This window comes from Canis lupus, chromosome 11, assembly GCF_048164855.1.
Source record: "Canis lupus baileyi chromosome 11, mCanLup2.hap1, whole genome shotgun sequence".
Classification (NCBI taxonomy): domain Eukaryota; kingdom Metazoa; phylum Chordata; class Mammalia; order Carnivora; family Canidae; genus Canis; species Canis lupus.
In genome coordinates this window covers 13,397,694-13,415,681 of record NC_132848.1, presented here as the reverse complement: position 1 = coordinate 13,415,681, position 17,988 = coordinate 13,397,694, and the positions used below count along the sequence as shown (strand labels likewise).

The 17,988-nt window shown below is 39.2% G+C and overlaps 1 protein-coding gene and 1 pseudogene across 1 annotated transcript; both read right to left on the bottom strand.

Moving 5' to 3' along the window:
• Positions 1 to 2,303: 2,303 nt before the first annotated feature.
• On the bottom strand, positions 2,304 to 7,508 carry LYZ (lysozyme). The gene is made up of 4 exons (XM_072843225.1): positions 7,241 to 7,508; positions 6,013 to 6,177; positions 4,161 to 4,239; positions 2,304 to 3,285 (listed from the first exon to the last, which is right to left on the bottom strand). The coding sequence occupies exons 1-4, from the start codon at positions 7,374 to 7,376 to the stop codon at positions 3,219 to 3,221; spliced, it is 447 nt and encodes a 148-aa protein (XP_072699326.1). The 5' UTR covers positions 7,377 to 7,508; the 3' UTR covers positions 2,304 to 3,218.
• Positions 7,509 to 11,707: 4,199 nt separating this feature from the next.
• LOC140642522 (MICOS complex subunit MIC26 pseudogene) lies at positions 11,708 to 17,768 on the bottom strand (annotated as a pseudogene).
• Between the last annotated feature and the right edge of the window lie 220 nt (positions 17,769 to 17,988).

Here is a 17,988-nt window from a genome sequence, read left to right as displayed (position 1 = left end):
GTGGCTCAGCGGCTGCCTTCAGCCCACGGTGTGATCCTGGAGACCCAGGATCAAGTCCCACATCAGGCTCCCTGCATGGAGCCTACTTCTCCCTCTGCCTGTGTCTCTGCCTCTCTCTGTGTGTGTCTTATGAATAAATAAACAAAATCTTAAAAAAAAAAAAATAGAAAGAAACTCAATAGCAGAGGGAAGGCCAGCCAAGGACTGAGAAGGAGCAATCTGTGAGGTGGGATGTGAATGAGGAGAAGCTGAGGGAGAAAAAGTTTTCTAGAAGTATGACATGGTTCACTTTGTCAAGTGCTGCTCAAAGTTCAAGTAAGATGAACAGAGAGCAGGGGGTCACTAGAATTGGCCCCAAGGAGTCACAGGAGGAGACCTGAAGGAGAGTTTTCAGCTGATTGAGGACAGCAGCCAGGTTAAGAGGATTTAAAAAGAGAATGGGTTGTTTGTTTCTTTGCTGTTGACTTTAATAAGTTCTTCCAATCCAATCATGAAATGAGCAGAAGACATGAACAGGAATTTCACCAAAGGAGACCTACACCATGGCCAACAAGCACATGAGAAAATGCTCCGCATCACTCGTCATCAGGGAAATACAGGTCAAAACCACAATGAGATCCCACCTCCCCCCAGTGAGAATGGTGAAAATTATCAAGAGAGGAAACCACAAATGTTGAAGATGTGGAGAAAGGGGAACCCTCTTGCACTGTTGGTGGGAATGTGACCTGGTGCAGCCACTCTGGAAAACTGTGTGGAGGTTCCTCAAAGAGTTAAAAATAGACCTGCCTACGACCCAGCAATTGCACTGCTGGGGATTTACCCCAAAGATACAGATGCAATGAAACGCCGGGACACCTGCACCCCGAGGTTTATAGCAGCAATGTCCCCAGTAGCCAAACTGTGGAAGGAGCCTCAGTGTCCATTGACAGAAGGATAAAGAAGATGTGGTCTATGTATACAATGGAATATTCCTCAGCCATTAGAAATGACAAATACCCACCATTTGCTTCAACGTGGATGGAACTGGAGGGTGTTATGCTGAGTGAAGTAAGTTAATCGGAGGAGGACAATCGTTATATGGTTTCACTCAAACGGGGAATATAAAAAATAGTGAATGGGATTATAGGGGAAAGGAGAGAAAATGAGTGGGAAGCATCAGAGAGGGTGGCAAAGCATGAGAGACTCCTAACTCTGGGAAATGAGCAAGGGGTAGTGGAGGGGGAGGTGGGTGGGAGGATGGGGTGACTGGGTAACGGGCACTGAGGGGGGGGCACTTGACGGGATGAGCACTGGGTGTTATACTATATGTTGGCAAATCAAACTCCAATAAAAAAATATACAAAAAGTCACAAAAAAAAAAAAAAAAAAGAGAGAGAGAGAGAGAGAGAATGGGAAGGAGGGGCCCCTGGATGACTCAGTGGTTGAGCGTCTGCCTTTGGCTCAGGGAGTGATCCCAGGATCCTGGGCTCCCCGCGGGCAGCCTGCTTCTCCCTCTGCCTATGTCTCTGCCTCTCTCTCTCTCTCTGTGTCTCTCATGAATAAATAAATAAATAAAATCTTAAAAAAAAAAAGAAGAGAATGGGAGGTGAAGACATGGGGTCAGTGTATAGGGATCTCTCCTCCCAGAAGTCAGAATGATATAGGTTAGAGGCTTGTGTGGTGTACGGAGGTTCTTTGTCAGATGAAAAGTTACCAGGACAATTTGTACAATGGCAGGAGATATCCAGTAAAGAGAGAGAGAGAGAGAGAGAGAGAGAGAGAAACTCAGGATGCAGGAAACACCCAGCTAATTTGGAGTAGCAAGAGGGATACGAGATTGCCTGTGGAGACCCTGCCATTAGCAGGAGCGGAGGAAGAGAGGATGGGCCCAGGGGAGGGTGTGACCGCTGTTGTAGTGGCAAGGAGGGGAGAATTTTATATGAGGTTGCTTCCATTTTCTCAGCGTAATGTGAAGCCAGGTCATCTACTGAGAACAGAGAGGGTGGAAGGTGAGTGGTTGGACTGTGTGCCGGGGCTTTGAAGAGGGAGAAAGAGAATAAAAGTAGTCATTTTGGAGAGTGGGGACACAAACCAGAAGGCGTGCAGAGAAGCGACTATGATGGCCATGAAGACAGGGCCCATTTAAGATTTGTGGTCATGAAAGTGAGATCTGTCAGAGTGCTTATGGATTTTTCTCCAGCAATATCCAGCTGTTTGGGTAATACAGATAAAGATACAGGATATATTAAGAGTACCGAATATTTTTTTTTCGAATACACATATTTTTTTCTTCATAGACACTAGGTGGTTTAAAGAAAGACAAGTTATGAGTTGCAAAGCCTTTAATGATAATGTTTGTATTATTTCTCCAACATGCATAATTTCACACCGGTGGTTAATCAGCAATTATTTCAATACTTGTAAAGTCATTTGCCTCAGGATTTAGTCATAATGCATGCATCAAGGTTAATAAAATCAAAGAACAGCAACAGCTCATTTAATCCTTCTTTATATTCCTTCATGATCAGAAAGACACATAGAAGAGTTCTTTAAAGGGCTAAAATAAATCGATATATAAATTGTCTATTTTTAAACAGTATAAAAGTAACATTTGTGAGAAATCATATAAACCAAGGTCACACCTTAGAAAAGCAAAATTCTTAATTCAGGCTGTCTTCAGTTTTAGCCATTTGGCATTCTGCTCCTTTTAAAGCTTTATATTGCCCAACAGATACTGTTTTTTTTGTTTTGTGTTTTGTGGGATTTTTTTGTTTTTATGTTGTTTTGTTTTGTGTGTGTTTTTTGTTGTTGTTGTTGTTTTTACTGTTTTTGGAGATGACAACATATAGACGGCTATTCTGCTAGGATTTTACTTAAGATCAGTTTGTTTTAAGACGATCTTTTGTTACATTTTTATAAACTATTGGGGAGTTCTAAAGATTACATCAAGGTTATTTCTTTAAAAACTGAATATACTGATGATGTATTTGATAGGCAGGACTTTAGATAAGTATTCACCAGCATTTTTTTCTATTAGCAACCTGAAAAATGTTACAGGCTGACTGTCAAATAATAAACACATTCGTAAACATGAAGCCTTTTAGAAGAAAGGTCATATTTCACTCCTGCTTCTGTTAAAGTGTTATTGTTTGAAAGAATGGTAGTGCGACCTTTCACTCAACTACTACTCCCTTAATATGAGAAAGAGATAGAAGAACTGAAGAAGGAAAACTCCACAGTTACACTCCACAATTCCGAACATACTGAGAGACATCTCGGTTTTCACAGTGTGCTCTCCATGCCACCCTGTAGAGAAAAAAATGAAATAAACGGTGATAAGGTTAGAACATATCTTCATGGTAATATACACACTTCAAATCCACTGGGATAACAGAATGTTTTACCAGTAAATGGATGACAGGCTACAGATAGATTCAGGTATTGCCATTTATTTTTATTTTATTTTATTTTATTTTATTTTATTTTATTTTATTTTATTTTATTTTATTATTTTATTTTATTTTATTTTATTTTATTTTATTTATTTTATTTTTTGGGGTATTGCTGTTTATTAAATGGAGATGGGCACACCAAGTATTTCACTTCCCCCCAAAGCCCTCACTGGAGGACAGGATGCTAAACATAAACATTGATGCATTCTACAACAGCAACTGCCAAGTGCTTTCCACATTTACTGAACTCCAAAAGTAATTTCAAGGTAAGACAAGGAATTGGTAGAATGTTGAGAATCTTAAAAGCTCTAGAAATCATCTAAAATAAACTGAAGGGTAAAAGACTAAGATTCTAAATCAGATGAAACAGGTTATTTCTAGGTGACTCATTGTTTAGGGTAAGTGTGAAGCTGCAACATTCAGTTCTCAGTAGCATACTTGGGTCTTTGAAAATCTTCTCTCCCTTCTCTCTTATCACTAGGGCAAAATGGCTGTCCCCCTTTATTTTTTTAACTTTTCTTTTTTATTTTCTGAGAAGAGGGCATGGGGGGAGGGGAGGGACAGAGAGAGGAGAGAGAGAATCTTAACCAAGCTCCATGCCCAGCACAGAGCCCAACTTGGGGCTCCATCCCAGGACCCCAAAATCATGACCTGAGTGAAATCAAGAGTCTGACGCTCAACTGACTGAGACACCTAGTCCCCCCCACCTTCTTTAATGCTTAAACATACCATGCTCGAATGCCATTTGGATCACTGACAACCCTCTTTGCACATGCTACGGCTTGAGTGATGTCATCTTGCAGCAAAGCTGAAAAAGAGGTGGCTCAGAATAAAAATGACTTCCATAGAAATTTCATTTTATTATTCTTTTTAGAATTTTATGTATTTACGAGAGATTGAGCACATGAGAAGGAGAGCACAAAAGAGAGAGAGAGAGAGCATTCGTGTGCATGAGCGGGAGTGGGGTGTGTGTGTGTGAATAGAGTGAAAGGAAGAAGCAAATTCCCCTGGCTGAGCAGGAAGCCTGACATGGGGCTGGAATCCAGGACCCTGAGATCATGACCTGAGCTGAAGGCAGACGCTTAACTGGATAAGCCACTCAGGTGCCCCAGAAATTTCATTTTTAGTTTAGATTTAGCCAGCTTTATTTTCTTAGAAGGATGAAAGAACATTACAATTATATTCCAAGAGCCCATTTATCTGTGAATATTGGGGGTGGGGATTTTTCTTTATTCCATCCCATTTGGCATGAAATAAAGCATTCTGTTTCTCATTCACCAAAGTCATTGGAAGCTCTGGAATTGTTAATTAATGTGGCAGAGGGTTCTCTTTTTACTAGGCACTGTAAAAATAACCAACCAACCAAAAAAAAAAAAAACCAAACACAAACTAGCAATTTTTAAATCAGCAGTTCTACTACTGGAAATCTATCCTAAAGAAATAGTAAAAAATGCACCCAAAGATGTATGCACAAGATATTTCATAGCATTTTAACAAAGGGGGAAAAGCAGAACAATCTAAGTGCTTACCAATAAAAGTTGGACCAATAAGTTACAAAACATTAATATGTGGAATTCTTTCCATCCTTTAAAAATAATACAGATTTGTATTTGTTGACACAGGAACAATTTTGTGTGATAAAGAGCAAGCTGTAAAGTGGTATATATAGTACAACTTCATTTTTCTTAATGCGCACATTGCTTGCATGTTTGTATGTAGATACATTTGTGCATAATATAGCTTTCCCTTCATATACATGACTGATACATGTTGGGGAAGAATTTATACCAAAAGTTACCAGTGGTCATAAATCTCTGAGTAGCAAGGATTTTTATTCCATGATCACATATTATTATATAATACAAGATTTTTAAAAAATAAATTAAAAAATAAATTATCTGGATACAAAATATATTCTAAGGCTAATCTTGTCTATTAGGAATTTTAACATTAAAAAATTAGCAATATCAAAAAAACCCAAAAAATTTAGCAATACCAATTTTACGATACTTCTCCAGCATTTTATGCACAAAAGATTCCACACGTCATTTCTATTTTTCATATGAGTTCAATAGAATATTTGTTTCACTCCAATTAAACAAATCCATAAATTAACTTGTTAGGTGTAATAATAATTATATAGGAACTGTATTTTCTGAAGATACAAACTAAAGAGTTGAGAAATGAAAAGTCATCATGTTTCTAATTCACTTTGAAATCATTCACAAACGCCCCCCATACATATAAAAAAAGTAAATTTGACCAGGTGTTAACAACTGTTCAAGTATGAGATGAGCATATGGCATTGTTTTTGACAAAACATCCAAAAGTCCATTTACGGTAAAGTGATAGATCATTTCAGAAATTCGTGTACATTAGAAAACATGAACTTTTTATGCCATCAACTCTTTCATTTCTAAGGGAATGATGAGGATAATAAAGACTTTCTAGACACTGAAACAGTTTTCCTAAGTCCCTGATGAATCTTTCAAGACTTTTTCATTTGTATTGGATCTCTGTTCTCGTAAGTATGACTAGAAGAGCACTGTGCCACCACTCAACCATCCATCGCGTGTCTTACCGCTGCAGGATATGTGACAGGCGTTCACTGCTCTGGGCGTTTTGCCATCATTACACCAGTAGCGGCTATTGATTTGAAATATCCCATAATCAGTGCTTTTGCTTCCGGGATTGTAGTTCGTAGCCCTTGTATTATAATTACTTTCCCACTTGGCCAAACACACCCCTGAAAAAAAACTTATTTTTAGTAAGAAACATCAACGCCACATGATGTATTTCACATAACCATAATCAGTTCTATTTGCTATTCAATTTTATTAATCATTTACCTTATAAGTATAAAGGTGTATTTTCCTTGCAAAACCATGTATATGTGTACATATATATATGTTAAGATTTTATTTTTTTTTAAGTAATCTCTACACCCAACATGCACTTGAACAACAACTCTGAGATCAAGAGTTGCATAATTCCACTGCCTGAGCCAGCCAGGCGCCCCCAAGTATATTTTAACACTTTTGTTAGTAAATCATTTTACAATACTAACGAACAAGATAACATACGTTTAAAATATTAAAATTGCTGTTTCTTCCATTGCAATTACCCTTCCCCTTAGGCAAGATTTACTCTACAACGGAAAAATCAACAGAGCTGTTGAGTGGATTTTATAAGTAACTTTTACTCAGACATTATCTTGAATTGTGGAAGACCATGAAAAATAGTTAATCAACTATGGTGAGTAGGAGTAATAAAACAGTATTACAAGCTGCATTTCAGGGATCCTTATATAAACAATAATTGAGGGGAAATAAGTTCCTACTGCCCCTGCACTGAGAGTTCAACATAGGGTTTTAAAACTTTGCTGTTAAAAATCCCATGTCATGGCAGGGAAATTTAAAAAGAGAAAAATATTCATTGCTCTATGCTGATTACTCTCAGAACCAAGTTCCAAACAGGAAGTGCCTGGAGTCAAGTACCAAGGACTTGACACTCCAGGTTCTCAGATAGATGGTTCAGTCAGCCTAGGTGTGCCATTGAGTCTGAGGCAACTGGCAAATTCAGCAGCACCAGAAGAGTGCAATGGGTGCTGATTTATTTAGGATGGCATAGAATTTTGCTTTCCATGCATATCTGATTCTAAGGAAACAAGTTGATATTTATAACCATTTTAAGTATACAGACCCTCAAAGAAATATAAGAAATCCATTTATTCAAAGCCTCTTTATTATTGTTCATCCTCTATCTGTACCTGTCGAACTATCTGGAAGTAGGAAGAAGACTTAACTTACAGTTTGCCAGGCTGACGCCCTTATAGCCAGCCAGCCCAAGGTTTTTCAGAGTTCTGGCCAGCTCACACCTTTCAAAGATCTTGCCCTGGACGGTGATGGAAAGGAGGAGGAGCCCAAGGAAAAGGAGAGTCTTCATGTTGACTGGGAAGCCAGACCGCTAGGCTGACCCGGGAGAGCTGTCCTCAGTATTTAACATCTTTCAACTTCCTTCTTCTCCTACTGGTTTGGGGGCTCCACCCTTTGAGAGATGTGAAAAACAGGAACTGTTTATTGGTTCACTGACTTTAAAAGCTCTTTTTAAAAATATATATTTGAAAAGAGATATTCTGCTTTCCTAAGAATTAACCTACAGGAAAATGATGCAATGGCATTGTTTAAAGACCTGGCTCAGGAAGAATTGGGAAGTAGGATTGTTTCCAAACCAGGAACTGCCTCCTATTTTATATTGAATTTGAGCAACTATAAAGGAAAAAAAAAAAAAAACCCTGAATGAACATTTCACACAATGAAAAAGAGCTCTAATTTTTGATTTCGCATTCACTATGTGGTCTTCATCTTTTTTCATTTAAAATTATTTTCTTTCTTTTTCTTTTTAAGGTTTTATTTATTTATTCATGAGACACACAGAGAGAGAGAGAGAGAGAGAGAGAGAGGCAGAGACGTGGGCAGACAGAGAAGCAGGGTCCATGCAGGCAGCCCGACGCAGGACTCGATCCTGGAACCCCAGGATCACAACCTGAGCCAAAGGCAAATGCTCAACCATTGAGCCACCCTGGTGTCCCTAAAACTATTTTCTATACACTTTCCCCAAAAGCATATTACATGTTACCCATGATTTTAATGGGCCTGTAGCATGATTCCATATTGCTCAGCCATATTCCCACTCTAAATTGTTTGTTGCTATTACACATTTTCTTGCTTTATAAATCAATATTTTACCATTATAAATAAGCCTCACGTGAAAAAGGTTTGTAACTTTTTGAGAATGCCTTATTTCACATTTTGATCTTAGAACATAAGGAGTCATTATAAAGGAGAGAATTTTATAATCAAACCTAAAGAAGAGGAACAGAATATACGTCACCTGAAAATCTTCTTGGCATAAGGATTATTTTGAACTGAAAGTAACTAAGAAGCAGGTCTAAGAAAGCTCTCTGCCCTTCTATATGCCTGAAAACAGAACTTAAATTTGTACAGGAATTAATCACTGACTACCCTACATGCTTATCAGCCTTAAGACAGCACCAGAGGACCCCATGTAACAAATTTCACTGATTAGCTATTATCTTCTGGTAACTACTAAATATTTATCTTCCCACAGTTTGCTGCCCTTGGAAGCCTAAAGCTCTTTCCTGCAGTCTTGTCACTCTTCTAAAAATGTATTGTTCTTTGGTTAAGATGCTATGTAAGCCCAAATTCTTGCCACGTCTTTGAATTACTCATCCTTGCGTTTCTCTCAAATACATATGAGATATCCATGTTAATAAACTTACTTGTCATCTGTCTCTAGTTACAGAGTCCCCTCTGAAACCCTAAAATAGTAGAAGGAAAATAATCTTTTCTCCTCCTGTACAGTTTCTGGTGATGAGGGTGGGAGAGGAAAAGGCTAGAACACTTTCCCTGGAGACTGCGTTTGACATGGGGGAACCGATAACAGACCCGCAGAAGGTAAGAGTTCTGACCCCATCCGTGTCCCAGATCTCTGACTATAGTGCCCAGTCAAGAGAGGAGTATAAAACTTTCCACTTGTCCCTCCGTTTCCAAATCCATAATGTCAGAAGAATAACACTTGTAAAAAATAGATCTTGAATCATGACTCTTGTGACTTTAGTTCGGGCTACCCACACACAAGTTATTGATTCTTCGCCTCCCAGAAGTAGTCATGTTTTCCTTTGTCTGACTTCTGTATTGTTTATCATTAAAGATGAAAATCATAAGATGAAACTCTTCTTTGGTCTTGTTTCAGGAACTGAGAACTTGACTTTGTAAGTAGTGAGAATATTCTCTGGTCTTTGCCACTTGAGGCGGGGGTTGGGGGGACAGGGATGCAGGTTGTCAGGCTTGCAGCAGGCAGTGGGCCAGTGGGCTAGGGGCGCTGTTGCTGTCTCTATTTTCCTTTCCTTGTTTGTGCTGGAAAAATTCCCATTCCGGTATCACCCTTCTGGTAACATAGCTTAGTGGATCTGTGAATTAAAGGGTCACTTTGTGGGAGATTAGAACCTCCTTTACCGCCTGTGACAATGAAGGTCTTTGCTTTCTTACGCTATCTTTGGAGGGCTGCATCTTGGGAGGGCTGTATTGTTTGCACTCTCTCTGTGTCCATGGTTAAGCCACAAAAAGGCTTATTGGTTTGGAGTCACGAGTGAAGTAGGTATACCTTGGAAGATTTGAACTTTTACATCTAAAAGGATTTTACATCTAAAAGAGATGCTCACCCTAAATAAATATACTATCAGTACCTACAGGAAGATCAGATAAAGAAGGAAGGAAGGAAGGAAGGAAGGAAGGAAGGAAGGAAGGAAGGAAGGAAAGAAAGAAGAGAAAGAAAGAAAGAAAGAAAGAAAGAAAGAAAGAAAGAAGAAAGAAAGAAAGAAAGAAAGAAAGAAAGAAAGAAAGAAAGAAAGAAAGAAAGAAAGAAAGAAAGAAAGAAAGAAAGAAAGAAAGAAAGGAAGGAAGGAAGGAAGGAAGGAAGGAAGGAAGGAAGGAAGGAAGGAAGGAAGGAAGGAAGGAAGGAAGGAAGGAAGGGATCCCTGGGTGGCTTAGCGGTTTAGCCCTTGCCTTCCGCCCAGAGCATGATCCTGGAGTCCTGGGATCGAGTCCCACATCAGGCTCCCTGCATGGAGCCTGCTTCTCCCTCTGCCTGTGTCTCTGCCTCTTTCTCTCAGTCTGTGCCTCTCATGAATAAATAAATAAAATCTAAAAAAAAAGAAAGAGGAAGGAAAGGAAAAGAAAGGATCAGATACAGATGAAAGCCTTCGTTAGAATGAGGAGGAAAAACCCACACACTTCTTTAACTTGATTAGGAGGCAGAGGTCAGACTCAGAAAACTGCAAATGGCCCTCAAGCAGGTGTGAAACATAAAAATACTGATATCCAGGAAATCGCTTTGACAAAAGCACAGAAAATGCACAAGAAGCCTTGATTTATTCTCCCTCACTCTGTAAGCAGATCCATGAGGTCTAGGCTTTCCCATATTTCTGGCCTCCACTGCAGGAAAAAAAAAAAATTCATCAGACTGTCCTATCCTTAATAAAAAAAGAAAAACTTCATAGTAATTATCCTCGGTTTTTGATAACAAATATACCCCCGAGTTTCTTCTTAGATAAACCCTATATTCTTTCTCAGTCCCTTGGAAATATTAATCTTACTATGTCTTTAAAATATAAGTATCCAAGGGGAAAATTGGCTGAAGCAACTCCCAAGACTGGGAAAAAAATAGATTTCTAAAAAACAAACTGCTACTTGATATTTCTATAGACTCCTTGCCCAATATTTAGTCCATCACCTCCATAAGATTATATACTAAAGATAAAAATCTTAAAAATTTTATCCACAAATATTGCTAAAAGGTTTAGCTATCTAAGTGGGTAAACTTGCTCCATTCACCAGAAATACCATTTAGAGCTATTTTTTTTTTAATAAGACAGTGAGTTTTGTATTATTGTAATTGATATGTGGCTAAAATTTAAACAAAAGCAACAAGATCACTGTTTGCATCTGCCTGGATGTTTATGTGTGGCAATGTATTTATGTTAATGTGCGATATTTTTCTCCCTCTGGATGGTAGTCCTCAAAACTAACTTGTGGAAGAGCTCTATTAATTGGCTTAAAGAAAAATATAAGCACTTATGTAAATTAAGACTAGTCAAATTAGTGTAAGTCATCTCTACTAGATATTTGAGACTATAAAATTCTAAATTCAACCTAAGAACAAAACGTACAAAAATGATTTGCTTAATATATGTCAACATGGTAGAAAAAGCCATATATGTGTAACTTTTTAGGTTCTTTGAGAAACTGAAGATATTTCTGTTAATAACATGTTCTTTTGGGGCACCTGGGTTGGGGGCTCAGGGGTTGAGCATCTGCCTTTGGCTCAGGTTGTGACCTTGGGGTCCTGGGTTCCCTGCAGGGAGCTTGCTTCTCCCTCTGCCTGTGTCTCTGCCTCTCTCCGTGTGTCTCTCGTGAATAAATAAAATCTAAAAAAATAATAATAACGTGTTCTTTTTGCAACATCAAAAAAATGAGCTATGAAAATGCACGTGCAGTGGTGTTTAGGTCGGAGCCCAAGGAGGAGGCATTTCGGGCCATTCATACCCCTGGTCTTTGGGGCCTGGGAAGTCTGGTTTGTACATTAACAGACTGAAAGAGTGACGGCGCCACTAGGATGAAGCTTGTAAGATTTTTGATGAAATTGAGTCACGAAACTGTAACCACTGAATTAAAGAATGGAACACAGGTTCATGGAACGATAGCAGGTGTAGATGTCAGCATGAATACAGTCTTAAAGCTGTGAAAAAGACTTTGAAGAACAGACACCTGATATAGCTGGAAACACTGAGTATTTGAGAAAATAACATTCAATATTTCATTTTACCAGAGAGCTTACCTCTGGATACACGACTTGGGGATGTTGAACCAAAGGTGAAATCTAAGAAAAAAGGGAAGCTGTTGCAGGAAGGGGCCGAGGTTGGGAAGAGGAAGAGGGGGGTCCCAGGCAATAATGTTTCTCAAGGTTACTATTTCAAAGTGATACATGATTGGGGATATTTTTTGTACAGGTTTTGTTTATGTCAGTTTTTATTTTTTATTTTTATTTTTTTAATTTGGAATTTTAATTATGTACATAGATAGCAACATGAGAACGAGGAGTTCTACTGCTGGACATTATCTCTAGGTGAAAGGATTTCTGATTAGTCCACTGGTAGTATGGCATCACCCAAGATAACAAAGAAGCCTGGTATAGTTTTTCCTGAAGAAGAAAGCCAATTTACTACATTCAGCACTGACTTCTCTGCCATTCTTCTGTAGAAAATGCATGGAGTTCCCAACGTTTACCTATAACTGATTAAAATGGGCAGAGATGGAGCATTCTGCTTATTTCCAGGTGAATTCTTCACATTTCCTGGCTTTTGAAAGTTCTCCTTCCACAAATCTTCTATGACTATGTATCCTCGTAAACCCCAGTCATATCATTTCTCCCCACTGACCTGGACAAATACGATGGCTTCTTGTGGATAATAAAGAGAGGCAGCTAGTCCCATGAACCCAAGTGGATACACCAGCTTCTTTATTTTTGACCCTCTAGCCAAAAGAAGTCCAACAATGCCAGCATAACCAGTAACCCCAAGTCTTGGAAAGAATCCAGGAGGTGCATTTTGGAGATATTCATAGCTGTCTAACCCCATTGAACCAAGCTCTGCATCTTGGGCTTCGTTTGTGAGCACATTTCCTGACACCAACTTGTATATGGCTCGCAAAAAAGGCGGAGATGTGAAATGCTTTCTTCAAGCTGGGTCCTTGGCTCCTCCACATATTTAGATTGGTCCTCAGGAACTGAGTAGAGTGAAAGCTCATTAACCTTCACAGAAGTTTTGTGAGGTGAGTCCCTTTTAGGTGATGCATAGACTTTAAGGGGGAGCAGACTCAGGCTGGCTGGCCTCACAGACCTCCGAATTACCTTGAACATGTTGCTGGCAGAGGTGGCTCCAGTGGGGTCCCTATGTCAGTTTTTAATAAACATAACTGTAGGACAGAAAAAAAAAGAAAATGCACGTGTAGAAATTACAAAGTGGTGTGTTCATAAATAGGTAACCTACTCACAATGTTAGGATGTCGCAGATAGTTCACAACTGCTTACTTCTTAGCTTCTGTTGGAAATTGACTGTACTAAACATTAAGAATTCCAATGAATATATGTAAATGAGGCCTACATATGGAAATAATAAGGGTAAAGAAAAAAACTGTAGGCAAAGTATACAGGGACAATAAAGTGTGTTTTTTGATAGTGAAAGGAATGAGGTATGAGAATGTATTTTTGTTTTGTTTGCTTTTTGTTTGTTTGTTTTTGAAGATTTTATTATTTATTCATGAGAATACACAGAAAGGAGACAAAGAGAGAGAGGCAGAGGCACAGGCGGAGGGAGAAGCAGGCTCCATGCAGGGAGCCCGAGGTGGGACACGATCCCAGGTCTCCAGGGTCACGCCCCGGGATGAAGGCAGACGCTCAACTGCTGAGCCACCTGGGCTGCCCGAGAATGTATTTTTGTTAAGGGGAAAGTAGAGCAAATTGGCCTAATTTAGAGGTTATTTAAAGGTTATTTTAGGGATCCCTGGGTGGCGCAGCGGTTTGGCGCCTGCCTTTGGCCCAGGGCGCGATCCTGGAGACCTAGGATCGAATCCCACGTCAGGCTCCCGGTGCATGGAGCCTGCTTCTCCCTCTGCCTGGAGACCCGGGATCGAATCCCACGTCAGGCTCCCGGTGCATGGAGCCTGCTTCTCCCTCTGCCTGTGTCTCTGCCTCTCTGTGTGTGTGTGTGACTATCATAAATAAATAAATAAACTCTAAAAAAAAAAAAAGGTTATTTTAGACTAGAAAAAAAAATAAAGGACAAAACCAAAATAGACATACAAATTTAGGAAAAGAGAGTGAGAGGCACTAGGAATGGAGGGAGGGAGAAGGGAGAGATTATTATCTTGTGTGGTCAAGCTAGTGAAAAATAAGTGAATTTATTATAAGGTTTTTAAATGTGAGCTTTAATAGCATCAGGGTGTCTATGCAAAACTGGAATTTAATTTTCTCTCTGTTAAAAAAAGTTTTCTTGGATTATTGTAAAAGATTTTTGTTTACTAGATAAATAACTTGCCTGGAAAATAAAGATTCTGTGTCTTATTAGGATAACTGCCTGTACTTCATGTTCTTTATCAGGTCTTTGATTACTTAAAAAGACTGAGGCTTCTCAATATTAAAAGAGAAAAGTGCTTTTTTCCTCAGATGCACTACTTTCTGTCTTTGCCTCTGAAATCTATTGAAAGTTTGGTTAAATAAGTAAGTAAATATTGTTTCATAGTAATCTGTCATCTTAATCACTGTTCAAACCTTTTGAAATTTTTTTACAACTTCCTTAAATCAAATTATATTTTTTTAAATTTTTTATTTTATTTTTTAAATTTTTATTTATTTTATGATAGTCACAGAGAGAGAGAGAGAGGCAGAGACACAGGCAGAGGGAGAAGCAGGCTCCATGCACCGGGAACCCGACGTGGGATTCGATCCCGGGTCTCCAGGATCGCGCCCTGGGCCAAAGGCAGGCGCCAAACCGCTGCGCCACCCAGGGATCCCTAAATCAAATTTTAAATAAAGTATTTTTGACCTTAAACTGACTGAGATTTCCCCAAGGGTCCCTGAAAAATCTCAAAGATTTGTTCTCTGTCCTTATTAATAGAGAAATATTAAACCATTTAGGTTTATTTGCTATGTAAAATTATATGAGAAACATTGTCAAATGAAAAGGATGTATGCCTAATTTTGATTCTTTAATAATACATACTTTTCAGGACCCAAAGAGAGAGAAACCAGTTAAAAGAGGTAATCTTTGGTTCTCTTTATATTCTTCTCATGTCAATGCTAAAGAACTCTAGCTATTAGCCATGCTAGTTTCGACTTTCCACTATGAGATTAATTTATCTTTTCAGGTGTGTCTGAACAGTTATAATTTGGTTGGTTATAATATGGAAATATTTGCTTATACCACATCCTGAATAAAACAGATGGCATGATATTGTGTGACCACTTCACAGGAAAGAGGTGTTTTGATCCTCTTAATTATTTCCCCTGGAGCAGATATTATTGGCAGTTATAACATTTAATCATAATCCTATCATATCATTTGAAGTAGGTCTAATGAGCAAGTTATTTAAAAATAAAACAGCAGAAAAAAATAAATAAAATAAAATAAAACAGCAGAGATTTTTTTTTCTCCTCGAAATTTTGTATGTACCACATACAAAATGCAATATGTGCATTTTATCATTTCGGGAAAATATTATGAATCCCAGATTATTTTGTTGGATTATAATGGACAATAGTCATAATTTATTCTTCCTAATTGTTTCCCATGATAAAGAAAAAATAATTAATCATGTGTCCAACAGTCTGATTTCTCAGACTTTTGACTATTTCCCCAAATTAAAATTATCCTTAAAAGGAAAAGATTTGCCAGAATTTAAGATATTCTAAGGAATATGCTATAGGTGGGATGGACACACAGATATACCTTTGCTCCCTTCCCAAATCCCATTAAAATACCAACAAAACGAGTTTTAAAAGGTATAAACCAATAAGGGCACAGTAAAAGAAAACTAGATTACAATATTACAATTTTGTAATACAGAGAGGAGGTGAGTGGTAAGTAAGTTAGTGTGATGAAAAAAGCTAACACCTACATGCCTGCAGAAGGGGAAATCAATGACAAGCAAGCTGACTCTTGCCCTAGAACCTGGAAAAGACTAGGTAACTATGAAGGCAGGACCGCATGGCAATGCTATGAACAGGAAGGTTGGTTGGGAGTCTATACAGAAAGCTGTAAACTTCCAGATCTTCTCTCCCAGGCCAGGAAATCAGATCACTGCCCTTTTACAATTCCAGAAAGAGAATGGGAGGACTCTCTTTGGGAGGATGAGCCAGAGAGACTGTACACTTAAGACTCAAGGCACAGCTAAAGGTAAGGGTACAATGTCATAATGAAAACAGGGAAATTGAGGGGCACCTGAGTGGCTCAGTCTCTCCTCCTCTCCCCTCCCCTCCCCTCCCCTCTCCTCTCTTCCCTTCCCTCCCTTTCTCTCCTCTCCTCTCCTCTCCTCTCCTCTCCTCTCCTCTCCTCTCCTCTCCTCTCCTCTCCTCTCCTCTCCTCTCCTCTCCTCTTTTCTTTCTTTCTTTCTGGTTTCCAGTGACTCAGGCTATTGAGATCTCTCTGTCTGTCTTTATAGTCTTATCTCACTATAATTTATGCCACCACTATTTTTCTGTTGTTCCTGCAATCTTGTTTTCTCTATTAGTATTGAATAACTAAAAACTAATTGTCCCTCACTAGTACATGAGGGACATAAAAAACTGTATCAAAAGATTTAGCTTCAGAGATGCCTGGCAGGCTTAGTCGGTAGAGTATGTGACTCTTAATCTCGGGGTTGTGGGTTTGAGTCTCACATTGGGTGCAGAGATTAGTTCCAAATAAAAGGTTAAAAAAAAAAAAAAGATTTAACCTCAGAAAGTAACTGACATTGGTGAATCAAAACTGTACTAGAGTGCCTGGCTGGCTTACTTGGAAGAATATGCAGGTCTAGATCTCAAGGTCATGAGTTTGAGCCCCATGTTGGGGGTCGGAATTACTTAAATAAATAGATTAATTAAAATTAAAAAAATCCTGTTTGTATTAATATAGGGAGGCACTGGTATGGGTTTGGTCAGAGGGTGTTGAGTAATCACTTGCCAATGAAGCACCGCTATTTCCTTGAAGCTGGTAAGGACCTTGGGAGACCATGATCAGAGTAGCTGTACTCACTTCCTTACTCGGCTGATATGTCTGTGGAGTCTGGCCCAGGGGTGCAGAGGACCTAGTTTCATCTCTGCTGTGGCAGGCTGGCTCCTAGGAGAATACACAGGGGTGGGAGAGATGGGAGGAAAGCGGTTGGAGGTAGAGGGGGAACAACACCATGAGGTTCTCCAGGGGCAGGTGCTGAAAGGTTAGGGTAAAGTAATTTCTCACTTAACTAGTGGGGCTTCATCTAATGTGTAACAGCCTGAGAAACAGAGTCAGCATCCCTAGCAACTGTTCCTTGCAAGTCCAGCAGCCGGGCCACAGGTCAGCGTGGTTTCCTCTGGGTACATTTCCTGCCCCAGGAGCAGGCCTTTCCCAATCCAAAGGTGGCATTTTGCTGGCCTCCAAATGTGTAGGTCCCTGGTAAATAATCTGGGTTTGCCTAATCCAAAAGAGTGTATTTATTCCCCCATGGCTTGGTGACCACTTTCTGTTCTTTCAGTTCTCAGTATCCCCATACTTTAAGCTCCTGCTCTTCGCAAGGAGATCAAATAAGCAAGATAATTTCTTTCTTGGGTCTCCTGACACCATCCGAGCTCTAGAAATCATTTAACTTTGCATTTAATTAACTCTATGGCCTTGCTATTGCTATGTTTTAAGTGAGTTAACTGATTCATACTGAAAGGAAATATTATTTAGCATACACTTTCTATTTCTACTGTAGTGCCAGTATTGTGTTATACGAGTCTCTAGTTCCTGGGCTCTATCACAGAGGCGTGAGTTACTGATACTGAACCATCACTAAGTCTAATAAATAGGACTAGCCTAATAAGGTCTGCCATATAGTCTACCTCCAGTTACAGAGGCAATTGTGCACTCACCCTCTTCTCTGCCTCCATGCCTGCTGTTTCTGAAATCTGCTATGCGGACGCTGAAAGAAGTGCCAGGATGTCTGGTGAAATACAGCAAAGAGCAATGAGGCTGGAGGGGTGAGCAGGGCCAGACTGGTACTTAATCCCAAAGACAGTTGAGACTTAGGACATAATTGCAAAAGACAAAGGGAGACTATTTGTTAGTATTAAACTGGGGAGTAACAGGATCAAAATCTTTTTTAAAAATCATGCTAGATTGGACTCAGGGACTGTTGCTAGAGAACTGACAGGTGATCCTGACAATGGTGGGGAATGAAGACAATAGAGGGCTCAAGAGATA

Coding starts and splice junctions, on each gene's coding strand:
- LYZ (XM_072843225.1), bottom strand. CDS start 7,376: ATGAAGACTCTCCTTTTCCTTGGGCTCCTCCTCCTTTCCATCACCGTC. Junction 6,178..7,240: donor GGGCGTCAGCCTGGCAAACT/GTAAGTTAAGTC, acceptor GTTTTTTTTCAG/GGGTGTGTTTGGCCAAGTGG. Junction 3,286..4,160: donor CCAAATGGCATTCGAGCATG/GTATGTTTAAGC, acceptor TTTTCTCTACAG/GGTGGCATGGAGAGCACACT.